The 17601-nt window shown below is 40.6% G+C and overlaps 1 protein-coding gene across 1 annotated transcript; it reads left to right on the top strand.

The window, feature by feature from the left end:
- Positions 1–537: 537 nt before the first annotated feature.
- LOC133952313 (acetylcholinesterase-like) lies at positions 538–10417 on the top strand. The gene is made up of 10 exons (XM_062386704.1): positions 538–667; positions 2877–3185; positions 3974–4208; positions 4320–4452; positions 4755–4906; positions 5910–6096; positions 6509–6819; positions 9074–9283; positions 9380–9537; positions 10103–10417. Exons 2-10 carry the CDS (start codon positions 2885–2887, stop codon positions 10198–10200), a joined length of 1785 nt encoding a protein of 594 aa, XP_062242688.1. The 5' UTR covers positions 538–667; positions 2877–2884; the 3' UTR covers positions 10201–10417.
- The last annotated feature ends 7184 nt before the right edge of the window (positions 10418–17601 follow it).

Genomic DNA, 17601 nt, shown 5'->3' with positions numbered 1-17601 from the left:
GTTAGTTTAATGATTTCAAAAAAATCTCAAACACTTTTATCAGAATAATAGGAATAATATTGTTATTTCCGAAGTAAAACTTTCAATTTTTTCTCGAATAATGCACAGAGACAGTTGTTCAATATTGCACTAAAAAGCCAAGGCTGTAGGGACAATGCTGAAATAATGAAGACAATTATGTGCTGTGGAACTTAACTTTCAGCTATTGCACAACCTTTTAAAGTAGAAAAGCCTTTTGCACTATTTCCACATCTACCTGTAGTATAATACAGTGAAAGTACCGTAAAAGAGGTTCAATTAATGATATATTAAACTAGTGTGCAAATTTACAATCGCATGAGAATTTATTTTCCACAATTTCGTGATATTTATACATGAGTAGGACTCTGAAAGCGGATAATTTACTTTTAGTTCAATAATAAATTCATTTTTCACTGGTATCCCTGTATCTTTTAATTTAACCAATTCCTGGAGAGGCACATTGGGGTCAGAGAGTCCAATCTGACTTGAAATAGATCCTCCATGGCAGCAGCGGTGGTGTTTGTGGGTGGTGGACAGGGTTTGTCCGACGGACACTGAGTCCACGCCTTCTTCACCTTCGTCTTCCTCACCGCTTTGCGTTCTCATCCGCTCCACACAGGCGCACGAAAAACCGTCAACTTGTAAGGTAAGACGCCAGTCATGCTTTTATTTTTATAAACTTGGTAGAGACACCAGCAGGAAATTAGTCTTTTATTGTGTGTGAATCTCGTCGCGCGTCACCTTCACTGTCCAGCTGTGCGCGGCTTTTACGCACGGATCTGCAGCGCTGAAGCGCGCTATTGGTGACGGCCTAAATGTTTCAAATTATCCAGGATTATACGAGTTTCTTCAGTGACACCTCCCCACTCTCTCTCTCTCTATTTCTCCCTCGCCCTGTCCGGGTACACACACGCGCGCGCACACGCACACGCAAACGCCACTCTGCCGTAATTCTTTCTTGTACTCTGGACCTTTAATGAATTAAATGTGTGGGGTCTAAATGCTGTAAACCCACCTGTCTACCGGCTCACTATAAAGAACAGTGATAAACGCATGCTGGGGATTTTCACTACTGAATAGATGAATGCTCTTGTGGTCCTTGAACCTTCCACCCAGATATTGCCCTTAATAAAAGACATTGCTGCTTCCATATTCTTCTAGTGAACTTAGACGGCACCCCAAAGGCCGAATTAAAAGCACTGGTATTCTTTAGCTCAGAAAAGCGCTACAGCAAAAAGGATATACAGAATGTACAGCATTGAAATACAAAAATATGAATCATTACGTTCAATTGACTTAAAAGGGAGGTGTGGTGCGAGCTGTAATAATTGCAAATAATGCAAAACAGTGTATGAAAATATAACTTCTCAGTGGGAGAGTAGACTAAAGACCATAATAAAATGTACTCTTTAATAAATGTTCAAACAAGCTATATTTTAAAACACTATAGTACAGTGTCTGTTCGTCTCCTGCCGGTTTGGATTTGGCTGTTAACTTGACCTGTGGGGATCCTGGTTGCACTTCTCTTCCTGGAACTGTAAAAGTGACCTTCAGTAAAGTGGCAAGTAAAGACCTGCTGCTGGACCCTAACCCTATCCCCCATCCCCAATTGGAGAATCAGCTATCTTCACTTAAGTTGATTAGTCCCACCCACCACTGCTACAGATCGCTGGTTGCCTGTTCCACAAAGTTTATTCATATTGATTGTATTGCGAGTAGGGATGGGCGTTAGATTAAATAGTCTTCATTGATCGTCGGGAGAATTAATGACGAATTTTCGATTAATCATTCATATTTTCAAGTTAAAAAATTCACTATTTATAGGCTATATTAAAATGAAGTGAAAAAACAAAGCGCGTTTCCTCATTGAGATCTTTATAACAAGATGAACAAAATATGCGCTGCCGTAATCTTAAACAGCGTAGCCGACAGCTAGAAGCCGGTGCTACCAAACACAACTGACCCTCGTTTTTTTTTTCTCCAAAATAATATAATAATAATATTAATAATATAAAAAAAATGTTAAACAACAACTTAACCACAAATATATAATACTTAGGTCTGACAGGTTTTGCCAGATGTAACTCAAAACTATCAAACAAGGCAATGAGTCGAGAAAGCTTCATAAAAATAACCAGTAACTCACATACAACCTCAGCACCAGCCTACGGGTTTGTGTTGAGAAAGATGAGCATGTTAACATTCCCCAAGGTCAGACGCGAACACAGCCTGGTAACCGTCAGTCCAGCCGCCGAGAAAACTCGTTCTGAGGGGACTGACGTCCCCGTGATAAACAGGTAGCTCCGTGCTAACTTGGCTAGCCTGGCCGCGGCTCCGGTTTTTGCGCTCCCCTCGTCCGTGTCAGACCACGCAGGCTCCCAGTCTCCCCCAGTCTGTGGGATGGCTTCGCAGTATTGGCAGTGAACCAAGTCATTTTTTAACTCAAAATGGTCCCACGCTACACAGCGCCATGACCTTTTAATGTTTACTTTGGAAATGGAAATACACGGTAACTCGCTGCCAGTCGCAGGTAACTGAGTAGGCCTGTGGCGTTTTTTTCAAACACTGCCCCCCGTGGTCAAATGTGTATTTAGTGAACTTCTCGATGAAAAAATAATTTCCTCGAGGAAATTCTTAATTATCAATAAATCGATCGTCAATTAATTATGCCCATCCCTAATTGCGAGTCTAAATCTCACCGAATTCGCACCTCCTCGTGCCCTTAACATTATTAAGGGGGAAGCCGATATGATGAAAGTTTTCGAGAAATGCGTGTAACAGACAGACTTCTGCAATGAGAGCAGATAGATGAAGACTAATCATAGTGTTTGTGTGAACATATTTTCCCTCCCTAGGATTTTCTATGGCGACGGTCCCTCCGTATACGCACTTTGCCACTCTTCTTCTGCTGCTTCATTTCCTGGCTGCATCCCCCGTCACTCAAGATGACCTGGTAATCAATACAAGTCATGGGAAAGTTCGAGGGAAGTTGCTTCCAGTGCTCGGTGGTAATGTCCGAGCATTTCTTGGGATTCCTTATGGAAAACCACCGCTGGGAAAACTGCGATTCAAAGCTCCGATGCCAGTAGAGCGATGGGAAGTGGTGAAAGACGCTATCGCATTCCCGAATTCTTGCTACCAGCTGCTGGATACAGCCTTTCCAGGTCGGATGCATGTTTACATGGATGGCATCTTTAAGTTGAAACGTTAAAACTGGTTTTGTGGTGTGTAATACCTGAATGACGAAAGTGTGACAAGACATCAACAGGGAAAAAACTAGACAGGTGTAGTGCTGTAGGAGCACAAGGGAACAAATCCTGCCATGTTTATTTTTGTGAGGGAAAAGTGAGGGGAAATTATATTTGCACTGCACAGAACCAATTATATAACCCCATATGCATCCATACCAGGAGTGAAAGTGATTGCATTGGTTATCGATATATCTCAGACACTAGTTAATCCTGGGGAATAATTCAAACTGTTTGGAGAAGTGCCTTAAACACACCCATAAGCACTCATGCGCCAACTGCAGCCATCCCCCACAACCCAAGACATGGATTGGCACTGGGTTATGGATACATTGCTATTTATAAACACTGCCACCTGTCAGGGGTTGTTTGGAAGCCAGTTTCAACAAATGCCATGCATATGTACACAGAAACCATACTCCAAATATCGATTACAGCACACATATGGACAGGGGGCACTGAAGTTAAACCATTTCAAAGGAAAAACTAAAAAGAGATCAGCCTGACCATGTTTATGGCTTTCGGAGCCCTCTGAGAGCATGTTGTCATTGAGGGTTATATAAGTCAACTCAGTTATTACATAATCACAACTATTGCTTGCAATAAAGCTTCACAATGAAGTTGAACATTAACTTATTACAGATCTAAAACTGTACAAACAATGTACCCGTGAGGATTTATAGGAACGTGATTCTTCTTTGCAGGGTTTAAAGGTGCAGAGATGTGGAACCCCAACACTCCTCTGAATGAGGACTGTCTGTACCTAAATGTCTGGTCCCCACATGTCAATAAAACCCAGCCTCAGCCCCCACCGCCGGCTCCTGTCCTCGTCTGGATCTACGGAGGCGGGTTTGTTCAAGGAACGTCCTCTCTGGACCTTTATGACGGCCGCTTCCTCGCTAAATCTGAGGGTGTTGTTGTGGTGTCAATGAATTACAGGTAAGAAACTGAAAATCCTGAAGTAAAACACACAGTTGCCATGAATGTGGGCTTTAGCTTCAGTTGAATGCTGTGGCTATCTCTACTCATTCTTCTGATCATCAACGTTAGACTTGGAGCTTTTGGTTTCCTTTCTCTTCCTGACAACAACAACATCCGCGGCAACGCAGGTCTGCTGGACCAGCGCTTAGCCCTCCAGTGGGTGGCCAATAATATTGCTGCTTTTGGAGGTGACCCTTCAAAGGTAAAGTGTATTTGTCTTCTCACATAAAAATCAAGAAATCTGATTTTTAAAAACTGTTTAGTTAGATCATTAAAAGGTGGGGTAGGCACTGTTGACATTCGAATCAAGCCGATAAAGAACAACCTCTTCATCCTCCTCATCCCTTTAACTTTCATTTCCGGTGGCTAACAGTAGTTGTAACACCGTGTATCTAGCGGGCAATGAGGAGATATAAGCAGAATTTGACAAAAAGTGAATTGTTTTTAAATTGCTTACCCCATCTTAAAATATCAAGTGGAGTTTTGATGTGCTGTTGTTTCCAGGTGACTCTGTTTGGAGAGAGTGCTGGGTCAGCATCTGTGGGCTTTCACCTGCTGTCCCCAGGGAGCCATGCCCTTTTTCAGAGGGCCGTGATGGAGAGTGCCTCTCCCAATGCACCCTGGGCCACAATTAGCCAGACTGAGTCCTGGAACAGGTCGTTTACATATTATTCATCCATTTAGATAGCTTTAAAAATACAGACCCTTTATATGTTGATCTGTCAGCCTGGCCTTTAGCTCAAACTGAAATGTTTCAACAGTTATCCGATGGATTGGCATTAAATTGCAACTGCTTATATTCATGGCACCCAGGGGATGTATCTATTGACTTTGTTAATCCATTGACCTCTACCAGCTGGTCAAGGTTATACAGGTTTGACTTTTGGTGAAATAATACATTTCAATTAATCTACATATGGATATTTAAAGTACCCTGAGAATGAATCCTGCTGACTTGTCACTTTAACTATGTGCAAGTTCACATTGCTGATGACATCGCTCCCTTTTTCAAAAACTGATCATACCTTGAGTCTGTCCCCAGATATATTATTGCACATGCACAGTGGTCTTGCATTCAGAGCAATATGGGACATGGTTACCATATCACTCTGAATGCTAAGTTGCTAGCATAGCTACCTTAAAAATAGCTGACTGAAGTTAAAAAATGACTGAACAGAAAACAATTCACTATGACTAGAAATAGAAACAGATTGCAAAACACTCCTTACATTGCAAAACGTAATGATGTTAATTAAAATGTTTGACAGAGATTGTTTCAAACAACCTTGAATATTTAAGACCCACTATACACACTACCAGGACGGAAATAATCAGATTTTCCTGTGTCTGATTTACGTTGGCAAACAAGCTAAACTAATATCCTATTGATAAAAGGGAGTAGGTGACCAAAATATCAATTAAAGAGAAACATCTTTACAATTTATTGCCGAAATATTAGGTTGAGAAATTCATGTCACACGACACAATTTTTAATTTAATAGATTTGACCAGAATCATGACACATACCATATTCCAAACACACGTATTGTTCTTATTGTTTTCTGTTCTCTCAGACCTCAGCCCTGGCCATCTTTCTCTCATTACTCTTTATTGCTGCTTTTAGTGATTATGTTGCTCCCTTTCACTGTCAATATCCAGGGCCTTGATGCTGGCAAAGTCACTGGGGTGTCCCACGGCCAAATCAGCTGAACTGGAAACTTGTCTGCAGAAGGCTAACGCTGGGAAAATCACTTCGCAGCAATACGACGTCCTCGCACAGGATTTGGTCTTAGGCCTGCCCTTTGTTCCTGTCGTTGATAAGGACTTCCTACCAGATAAACCTGAAGTAGGCGAACGTGCTTGTACCTTATCACTATTTTATCTCTGATGAAGATAAACCCAATCAGTCAATTTAGAAGGAATTTAGTTTTGGTGGTGTGAATTGTGAAGGCAATACAACAGTTAGATTGTCTGTAGTTAATAAAGCAGTTTATTGCTTTATTTACTCTTTCAAACCTCCAACACAGGGAGACATATACTGGAATTGAGTTGATATAATAATTATGTGATGTAACCTGCAGAAGAAGGAACCGAACATACTTCAGCCCACCATGGCCTAGTTTTATTCTGTGAAATTTATGTTCACTGAGTAAAAAGCAACAAAAATAATGCTGTGGTTGCATCTTGTAAAGGATCCTTAATTTATAAAACATCCCTTTGCCTAACAAACAACAAATCATCCTTTTTTCTCTGTGCAGGTGCTGCTGAGAACCGGTAAACTCCCAAAGAAAGAAGTGCTACTTGGTGTCAACAAAGACGAGGGAACATACTTCCTACTTTATGGAATGCCTGGATTCAACCTCACTGGTGAGAGTCTGATCACCAGGAACGAGTTCCTGCAGGGAGTCACCAACACAATGTCAGGCGCAAGTAAGGTTGTGAGAGAAGCCGCCATTCTCCAGTACACTGATTGGACGGACGAGAATAACAGGATGAAAAATCGGGACCTACTGGGTAGTCTGGTTGGAGACCAGCTTTTCAATTGTCCAGTGATTGAGTTTGCTCAAAGGTAAATATTGTTTTCTCATTCAAATGATGTGATTTGATTTTGAAGCTAAATTGTTACAAGTTAAAATACAAGGAGGTTCTTTACATACAATATAGAGGGTTACACAGCCAGAAACATGGCTCAGAGTGCAACTACGAGAAGTTCAAAAGAAAGGCTTTATTACAATGTGATAAACAGGAAACAAAACAGAAAGCAGACAGGACCGTCTGCTGTCTGGCATCACTGTTACAAAAAGAGGAATCAAATCCAGCACACAGTAGCACAAATAAAGGTCAACAGGAGGTGAAAGACATTGTTGTTGTAACAGGTAAGTGCACAGGAACCTGCAAAACAGTAGTAAGACATTCTTCACAGTAGTAAGACATTGATTTGAATTAAATATAAAGAATAGAAAAGAAGGAAATTGATAAAAATTGATATATAAGAGTGGAGGAGTGGGTGATAGTTAAAGCTTAGGCAGAGAGAGCTGTTGTTGGTTTGCTTTTAAAGACGTGGAGCATAGTTTACAAAAGCTGTGTCTACTTTCTTTCTGCTGTTGTCGGGAACCTCTAGACTTGCTGCAGATGATCTCAGTGCTCTAGAGGGAACATGTAACTTGGTCCTCACCCATTCAGAGAGGATAACCTTAAAGTAAATCCTGTTTGTGACAGACAGACAGTGCAGAGCAGCCAAAACTGCACTAATGTTTTCTCTCTCCTCTTGATTCTGGTTAACAACCGAGAAGCAGAGTTCGGAATGACCTGGAGTCCCTCTATTGTTTTCTCTGAGAGGCCTGTAAAGAGTGCATTACAGTAATTCAGTCAGGTGGGAATGAAGGCATGAATCAGCTTTTCAGCATCTGTCTGATTTATAAATGGCCAAATCCGTCTATGTTTATAAGGTGGAAAAAACGAGGTTTGGGCCTTGAAACATGACTCTTCTGATTTAATCCAAGGAGTTATCTGACCTGGATTATTCTCCCATTGTTTCTCTTGTTGATTTTGAGGAGACTGTTTTGTCTTTGGGAAATTAATTAGTGACGGAGCACAGTGTGTTATCATCATTCTGCTCAGCAGTGATCTACAGTTGTGTATCATCTGCGTAACTATAGAAACCAACATTGTGCACTCTATTGACGGCATCGAGTGGCAGCATGTGTGTGACAGTGATAAATCAAGGTATAATTTCATTCAGATCAAATAAATTTAGATCTTACATATCTACAAAATTAGATTTAGTCTTTTTGTAAAATAAATGTGTTAAAGAAATGTGAGAGGCTGCTTTAGTCGGGTCAAGCAGTAAATCAGCGATCTGGTTCAGCTATGGGTGCGCCCCTATACTGGTGACTTTGTAATGAAAATCATTTTTGATGTATGTATGACACTAAGGGTTAATTTAATATTTTCAGCTTTATTAGATAGTTAGATTAGTCTGGTGGGGAACATACGTTACTCACAATCAGGCTGGATTGACTGCACTCGCTGGTCTGGGAGCTCCTGGGGATTTCCTGTGAGGACCTTCAGCTAGTCATGAGAGTCATAGCATTAGCATTAAGGCCTAATTAGTTAATTAACTGAGTCTCAGTTGCTCAATTTGTTGGAAGTCAAAAGGTTAATCCAGGAAAGTATGATGGAAGCACTTCAACCAGTTGACATGGAAGAATATAAATATATTGCCAGATTCTAAAATTAATTATACATAAAGGTATGCTTTTTTTATTCATTAGTAGAAATCTGATTAAGTTGGCATGTTTTCATACCATTATCAGAAAAACCATTAGATATCGCCCCTGAGATATATCCCTTATATATATCTTAAATACCATAATGTAATATATTCCAGTTAATAAAAACAGAAAGAAAAATTACACATTCAAAACAATAAAAGCTGCTGAATTGAAAAAATAAACAAGAAAACAGAAAGTTACATAAAATAAAAACTATAATAACTCAGGTGCAATGCCCTGGTCAAGGGCAGTTCAGAGTCAGAGGCTCTTTTTAAAGTCTGGAGACTCCGGTGCAGGACTTATTTTTCTACTCTTACTTTGTTTCCTCATCAAAATGTGAAATCAAGTCACAGCTGTCACTTTGAAATGACATCATCACAGTATTAACAATTTGACATTGCCAAATTGGGATTTTCTAAAGCATGTGAGGATTATGCTTTGTCCCTCCGATACTTTTCATTTTCTGTTGTTGTTATTGTTCCAGCACGTAGAGCAGCTGTTTTATATTCTAGCATAGCAGGATGACAATATTGTCCATTTGTTTTCCAGGTACTCACAACATGGTGGCAAGACCTACATGTATTTGTTTGACCACCAGTCGTCCGTCAACCCCTGGCCTGCGTGGATGGGCGTGATGCACGGCTACGAGATTGAATTTGTCTTTGGGATGCCTCTGAATGCGTCCCTGGGTTACACGAAGAACGAAGTGAACATGACTAAGAAGATTATGAAACACTGGGCCAACTTTGCCCGAACAGGGTACGCATAATCTGATAGTCTGATCGGTGGCTCCAACTGTGTGAGGGCCCTCATGACACAGCTGAACTGTGCTGATCGGCCTGTCTCTTTTGTCAGGGAACCAGGGATTGATGGATCTAACTGGCCCACGTTCAACCCTCAGCAGCAGGGCTATGTGACTCTGAACTACAGCCCTCCAGAACACAGGACAATGATGAAGCCTCAAGAGTGCCAGCTGTGGAAAAAATTAATACCTAGTCTACAGAGGGTCTCAGGTTAGACACACACAAACCTTCTCTGTGTCCTACACTCACACACACACACACACACACACAAACCCACCAGATAGATTTCTGTTGTAGGATGCATTGCTTAGAGGAAATGTGTTTCAGGCTCGCTGCCCCTCCGCTTCCCCAAAGTTCTGGAGGTCTGAGTGGGAGGAGAGGAGGGTCAGTCATCACTTCACTGGTCACTGATCCCAGGCTGAATAACACTCATACTCTCCTCCACTGAGCTCATTACACACACAGCCAGATAATTTATAGTAACATACACAGTAATGTCAACTGTGTGGCCTCAATTTCCAGACTCTGTTTTACCGGTGAATGTTTGGTTGTATAGAAGTTTGTACAGACATAACTTACATGTACGGATACTTGCTGTTGGCAATGTAGACCATCACAAAGTGACTTTACTCCAACTACAGTTGTTTGAGATTTTACGCAAAACCTTTTGAGAAGGAAACACACACGTATACATTCAACTTTGTGTATGATGGCAAAATCATGTTGGAGTCAATTGAGATGACTAAAATGTCTCTGTCTTCTTCTCTCTCCACAGATGATCTCCAGTCTTGTGTACATGCAAATGGGATTATAGTCTGCTGTAATTACAGAGTCCTTCTCATTTTACTGGTAACTGCTTTACTGGTTTTCTAGAGGGAAGAGAACTCTCTTTCATACAGTTTAGTGAATATCAAAAATCCATAAAAAAGAATGCGCAAAACATGGTCTCTGCTACTGTTTTAAATCATTTATTTGATTAGTGCAATCATTTATTTGATTTATGACACAATCAGGGATGCTCTGCGCGGATTTGTACGTTTTATTGCACTGATCAATAAAGGCCATGTATTGATCATTTAGGATCTGGAAATACCATTGATTTAAGTTGGTGTATTATTTCAAATAGGTTATTTTCATTTATTGAGTTTTTAAATGTTATATCTGATAAATCTTAAAACACACAATTCTCTTGATCTTAGTCCCTCTGTGTTATATGTTGGTTCATTATTTCAAGGATAGCCGCATATTTCAGTGTATATTAAGAGGCTTATATTAAGGGTGAGGGCAAAGATCAGATTAGACTAAAAAAAATATCTAAACCAAAAAAAAGAGAAAATCAGTGGTAGATATATTGTGTTACTGATGGTGCATACAGCAGCTCATTAGGAATTTATTTGTAGTTTGACTTTCGATGTGTGGCCAGTGTCTTGTGACAGTAACTCAAGTCACACACAAACACACACACACATTATTTGCAGTGTCAATGGCAAACAATCTCACAGCTCCCATTAGCACTCACTGAATGATATTTATTCTTGTCATCATACCAGTTTAACAGTCGAGCATACTGTGTTATTGCTTATAATTCTGACTCTGAAGACAGTAATGAGATAATAAACACTGTCGCCTTGCAAAGGTCAGGGCGTTGATTTGAAAAAAGCGACTGAGAGATTAGAGCTGGAGAGAAATGAACAGCTATTTAAAAACCTTGAGTTAATGCATCAATGTGGATTTTTTTTTTCTTCTTTCCAGTTGAAGATGAACTAGATAAATGTCAAGCTATTATTTCGAACAAACGCACACACCCAAACACAGACTCATACTTACATATTACGCTTACTATACCTTCATTGGGAGGAACATGCATTGGACCACGTTGTCTTTCCTTCGGCTCCCTCCTTCTCAACACGAGGCAGGGCGAGGCAGATGGCTGCCTACACTGAACCTTTGTTTTCTTCAGATTCACTGCAGTTAATTGTGGCCAAGTGTTTGTCGTGGAAACTATTGTATCTCTCTGAGTCAGTCTAGACCTGCTCCATAGGTCGGTCTATACCTGCTCAATAAGTCAGTCTAGACCTGGTGCACAGGTCATTCTAGACCTGCTCCATACGTGTGTCTAAACCTACTCCATATGTCTGTCTAGACCTGCTCCATAAGTCTGTCTAGACCTGCTTTATAAGTCAGTTCAGACCTGCTGCATAAGTAAGTCTAGACCCGCTCCATAAGGCAGTTCAGACCTGCTCCATTGGTCAGTCTACAACTGTTCCATAAGTCAGTCTAGACCTGCTCCATAGGTCAGTCTAGACCTGCTGTATAAGTAAGTCTAGGCCTGGTCCATAAATAAGTCTATACCTGCTCCATATGTCAGTCTAGACCTGCTCCATAGGTCAGTCTAGACCTGCTCCATAAGTCTGTCTAAACCTACTCCATATGTCTGTCTAGACCTGCTCCATAAGTCTGTCTAAACCTACTCCATATGTCTGTCTTGATCTGCTCCATAAGTCTGCTACATTTTTAAGTCCTGAAAATCAGGACATGGAGAATGGTTGCTTCAGTGACGATGCTGATATGACCATGTTTAAAGTGCATAATACCATGTTCACCATCTTTGGCTTTTATTGGACAAATAGACATTTTGAACAGTTTTATTGTTGAATGAGACATTTCGAACCAATCGGTTATTCTTTTAAACAGGAAGTGTGACTCACACTGCGCTAGCATGGCTAAAAAAAAAAGAGTATACCGTCAAGCCACATTAAGTAGTTTGTTAATCAGTGTTATTCTGGGACTGACCATATGTTAACATTAGTTATATATAGCATTTAAAACATCATCATCTGTTATTTCCCATTTAAGTGAGACTCTCTGTTCACACTCTACTGGATGATTCAAGCCACTCGTACATCCTGTGTTGTTTGAGGTTTTTTGATCTGATGTGTTCACAGCTCATCATGACTGTGAATGATAAACAGCCGACTCACACAAGGTTGGTTGTTTTGACTTGTGTCAGCGCCACAGTTTGGTTCTCAGACATGACGCTTTGAGACAGATGTCACGTGGAGAGCTGTGATTAAGGCACATGACAGCGACAGCTTCATTAATCAAGAGAACACCTCCCACTGAGTGTCATGTGAAATTACTATTACCAACCCCCGGTCTTTTTCAAGGCTGAACACACTGTCAAAGGAATGGCTATGACTCAATGTGAGGAGCTAACATTTGTTTCACGAGACCGGGAAGTGCGGCGAGTGGTAAAGAAAACAACAATTCATACAATTTAGATGAAACACACAAGTGAAAACATCGTATTCACTGGACCTTTAAAGTCAACTGTCTTTTTAATACATATGTTATATTCTGCACAGTATAATATATTCTAACCTTGAATGAAGTCAGTTACATGTATGTGATTTGAAATACTGTTCAAATCACATACAATCGCGATTTGAACAGCTTTTCAGCGATTTGAACAGCTTTTCAGCGATTACACTAAAATGAGACATGAAAATATTCAATGGCTACAGTAGACAAATGTTTACCTGATTTAATTCAATTGGATGAGAAGTATTGGTTAAATACAGATATGATGCCTTATCTTGTCCCTCTATACTCCATGTGAAATATGTGATTTACTATAGAGTTATTATTCGTTAAGAACTGGTTAATGCATTTGTTTTTTCCTGTGCCCTGCTGTGGTCTCCATGCCATAAGACCTATAATATGCATTCATCTTAGCTGGATCATTATTTGTCACAATCTCTTTTCTCTTAGCCTAAATATTCTTATGAATTCCTGACCCTTTCAATATGTCATTATAATCTTTTGGGGATTTTATTCAAATGTTTCTCCTTTACCACTCATATTATGGTTGATAAGTCCACATGCGTCTGCTCTCTGATATTTCCTGTGTTCTTGAAAAAGGATGAAACAGTGTCTTTACAAAGCATCTTGTAACGTGTCGTGACCCACTTCCTTCTGGGAATCTGGATACTGATAATTCACGTGATTTCAAAAAGAAAAAATGAGAGCAGAGAGAAAAATATAGATAACAAAAGAAGAATGTTTAGTAAAATAAGCACATAATTAGGAAAAACAGCACCAACTGGAGTTTAACGTGGGTGATGAAATGTTTTCTTTAGCTGCGAAGTTAATATGCAAAGTAAATAAAAACACAGCAGATGTAGGTTTTTTTTTTTTTTAAAACAAGCAATTCTGTCCCTGCACATTTATAATTCAAGCTACTCAATTATCAACAACCGGAATCACATAAACCTCAAACCATCTCAAAACAGCTTCGACAGGACAGATGAAAACCTTCTTTTTCTTTTCTTAGCAATTGAGTCCCATTAAATGTATCTTCCATCAAAAACGTCAACCGCACGCGTAGCCATGCCCATGAAAAACTCCAACCAACAGTGAGAGACGTTCGCTACATCCCCTGGAGTTAAACCAGAGAGCGCTTTTTAACACTGTGGCAGAGTGAGAATGAGTCTGACCTCGGCTGTCAGGGGAGACGGAGACACCCATCATTCAAATGAGACAGACGATTAGGGGGAAGGACAAATCACGACAGCTGAAGAGAAACAGAAAGAAAAAGAAATGAGGTGCGGGAAGAGACGGACCCGGGCTGCAGTGACGTGGGAGAAGAGAAAAATGATGGAACACAGCAGCAGTTGGGGAAAGGTTCAGACACTGAAGGGTAAATAAACCCTTACGCAGTTAAACGACTGGGCTATTTAGATGATATAAACAGAAAAGGCAATTGATCAAAAAAGAACGAGGATTTCCCTCCGAACAAGAACAATAAACAGAAAAGTCCGGGAGGACTGAGGCAGAGAGAGGAAATATGCTAAAAAGTCACTGAGAGAAGGTAATGAAAGACTAAAAACTTTCAAAATGAGAACGGATTTAGTGACACTGAATGATACAAGGAGAGGCAGCCGGCTTTCATCAGGCTACTGATGAGGGGAAGCGGAGAAATATAATAGCATCATTCCATGGAAATTGAAAAAGGTCCTGGAAATGTTCTTTGAAATCACATTTACGCTCAGAGTGTGGTTTATCACGGGGCACGGGGATCATTTTTAGCTGTGGAGAAGCAAAAAATAAACACAACCTTGTCGGAAGCAGACTTCAACTTTTCTTTTGCCACAGTTCCTCCCGTGACAACGATTCCTACTTCTCAAACTCATTCACTCTGAATGATAAACACTCACAAATAAGATGTTGAGAAAACTACTGTATGGCTGTGGTGTGATGCTTGGGGGAGCATACAGTACTTCTGCAGCAGTATGGGACAATTAGGTCGAGATGGATGTGCAGATATATTTACAGTTAAGTTTTCAGTTTATGTTTTTGTAAGATACAGTTTAAAATGGCAAAGCACAGACTTTGGGGAACTAGTAGAAAATATGTGCTATATGTGAGGAAATAACATTTTTATTATTTTTCTTAAGTTTCCTATTTTTGTGTGTACGCCATGATTTGCTGATTCGCAGAAAATTACAGCGTCCACCTTCAAATTCGAAAGTGGACCAACACAACCATGGTGTGGGCCACCTCCTTTGTGGAGTGTGTATATGACGGGAGACATGACACATTGTTACCTCCTGCTAGTTAAATCAGTCATAAATCAAATGCTATTTGTATAGCCCATACTCACCCATCACAATTTGTCTCATAGATCAACAAGGTGCGACATCCTCTGTCCTTGGAATCGATTAAGTTTGAGCAACAATTCCAGTTCTTGTCAAACAATACGATAAAACACATTTTTGCCTAGATCATGCAGGAGGCAGGATATCCTGTGCAAGCAAATGTGTTTACGGCAAATGAACATTGGTGTTGGCCCTTATCATTTATCTCATTGTGTTTCCAAGTTCACGTCTTCGTCTGAATCTTCTACGTGTATTGCATCTCTCTTTTCATCAGGAAATATTTGCAGTCTTTCAGTTTCGCATCCGTTGCATTTTAAGAAACAAAATAAACTCGCCCAATTGCTCGCAGGCATTTAGGTTCTGTCAATTTTCTGCAGCAACTAACTCTGAGAGTTGTGTTCTCGAATTCAGCTCCTCCGGATACATCTCTGAAAGCGGCTTTAGAGATATGATCGTTAAATGGTACCTCGCCCCAGAGATGAACAGTATTTATTAAGAGAGATGTGACTGTTAGTGTGTTAGAACTCTTAGTGGACCTGGAGTGTGCTACAGCCCGTGTAATACTTACTCTACATAGATATTTTCCTGTGTGGAGACGCTGTGGGTGCAATGCACTGCAGGACACATATATGGGAGGACCAGATGACGTCAGCTGATGTGACTCCTTGGTGATTATGAGATGCCACAACGCTGGAGTCTTGCAGTCTGCTGTGCTAATTACTGAGTAAATCAAAGTTCATCACATATGAACTGTGTGCTAATGTGCCGTACAGAACATTCTCTGGTTTTTAATTCACCACGCAGGGATTTTAAACAAAGGCGAGCAAAGCAAAACAAAAAGTGATCCTGTGATGTGAATCTGGAAAAGGAGTCATGCTTTCTATCGCGCATCTTAAATTGGTTTTTGCTTTACGTAATTTCTATTGGTGGAAATTAGTTTTTCTCCCCACGCCGGAGGGAACGCGACTCTCTCTGCTCCTCTCTGCATCTTTGGCATAATGAGAATAGATGACGGTGTGTGTCGCTGAGGGGCACGCTGGGATAAATAAACTGATAAAGGGAAGAAGTGACCTTGCCTATTGTCCCTGAATGACGAGTGAAGGTGAGGGAGGAACTAATCGTCTTGTGCAGGATGAAGAGGTGAATACAGTGATGGAGTAGAAGCGTGCTGAAGGTTTAAAGTCAACTTTTCACCCCAATAACCAATCATCAGTTTGGTAGAGAAAATGATCCGAGCACGTTCTCTGCTTATTTCAGCCAGTTACAGCAGAACTGTACCTCATCATTTTGGTAGCAGTGCTGAAGGGGTTTCAGATTCTAGATAAAATCTGGAGTAAATTCACTGCAGTGTTCCATTGGTTCATATTCTGTGATAAACACTGCAGCCTCTCGTGTCTGCTCACTGAGTTTAGGGTTTAAGCTTTGATAAATTCATGCATGATCGATACATAGATTGTAGTTAGATGCTGTCCCATTTTAAATGTTAATGCCCAGTGTTTGAGATATAGTGGGAACAAGGGTATTCTAACTTGCTCATTTTATACTCCAATGGTGTCAAAGTTCATCAACTCGCCAAGAACCACAAAATCGCTGTAACTTTCGTGTTCAGGGGTCTCTCTCCCTCATACAGAATGTAAGTGCAAATGCCAGTTCAACTATTTTAGTAAAGGCTTATCAACTGTGTCTAGGAGAAAAAGATGATACTTAAAGAACAGTTTAAAGTCTGAAATACAACCAAAAGTGTTTGCTGTAGCTATAGCGCTGAATAATGTCGCTGTCGGAGTACTATTGCTTCCCTGAGATGTCGTCTGAAGCTGTAGCGATGCGTTTTTTTGATGCCGTGGTTCTAACCTCTTTCTGCATTCACGATGCAAAGAGCCGCACGCTTGACTCGACGCTGACTCCCCTCGCTTCAAAGCGGCGCTTTCCTTTTTCAAGTGCAGAGTGAGGGAGAGCATCTCTAAATCTAACAAAAGGAGATCAAAATGCAAGCATAGCATCTTCTAAATCAAACACATGCTCACTTCTTCCATCAAAAATATGGAAACTTTCATACTGCTCGCCTGGGAATTGAGTTGAAGAGTTAAAGAGTTGTTTATCACCAGGTCTCAGCGCTGTTTTGTGTTTATGTCTCTACAGGGATTCACTTATTAGCAGCTCTAATTCAAGGTAAACTCGGTTGATTACAGTGTCACCCTCTAATGTGTAATGCTCTTTTGTTCACTGCTCGTTCCAAGAAAGAATCTACTTTAATCAGAGCAGCCATGCAGTGCTCGAACCCCCTAAAGATGTTTTTCATTTGATCCTCTCAATAAATAATGTGATGTAAAAACAAACAAACGTGCACTCCTCTTCATCACTCGAGCCTCTCCTCTCCTCTCGGTGCATTGCTTTTGCCAAGCGCCTTAGCGTTGAGCTGCTCTCTTTTCAAAACCGTTGATTAAAAATGTCTGATGCATCAACACGACTAAGCTGATTACAGATTTAGTTTCCCTGAGCAAAGGTTCCCAAAGAGTGCTGGCGAAAAGTGGTAAAAAAGGGAGGAATAATAGAACACACAGGGCCATAGCGACTGAATTGTGTGTGAGTGTCTGAGGGGGCATGGTCTCTCTGTATC

Source organism: Platichthys flesus, chromosome 4 (genome assembly GCF_949316205.1).
Source record: "Platichthys flesus chromosome 4, fPlaFle2.1, whole genome shotgun sequence".
NCBI lineage: Eukaryota > Metazoa > Chordata > Actinopteri > Pleuronectiformes > Pleuronectidae > Platichthys > Platichthys flesus.
This window is presented reverse-complemented; position numbering and strand designations above follow the sequence as displayed.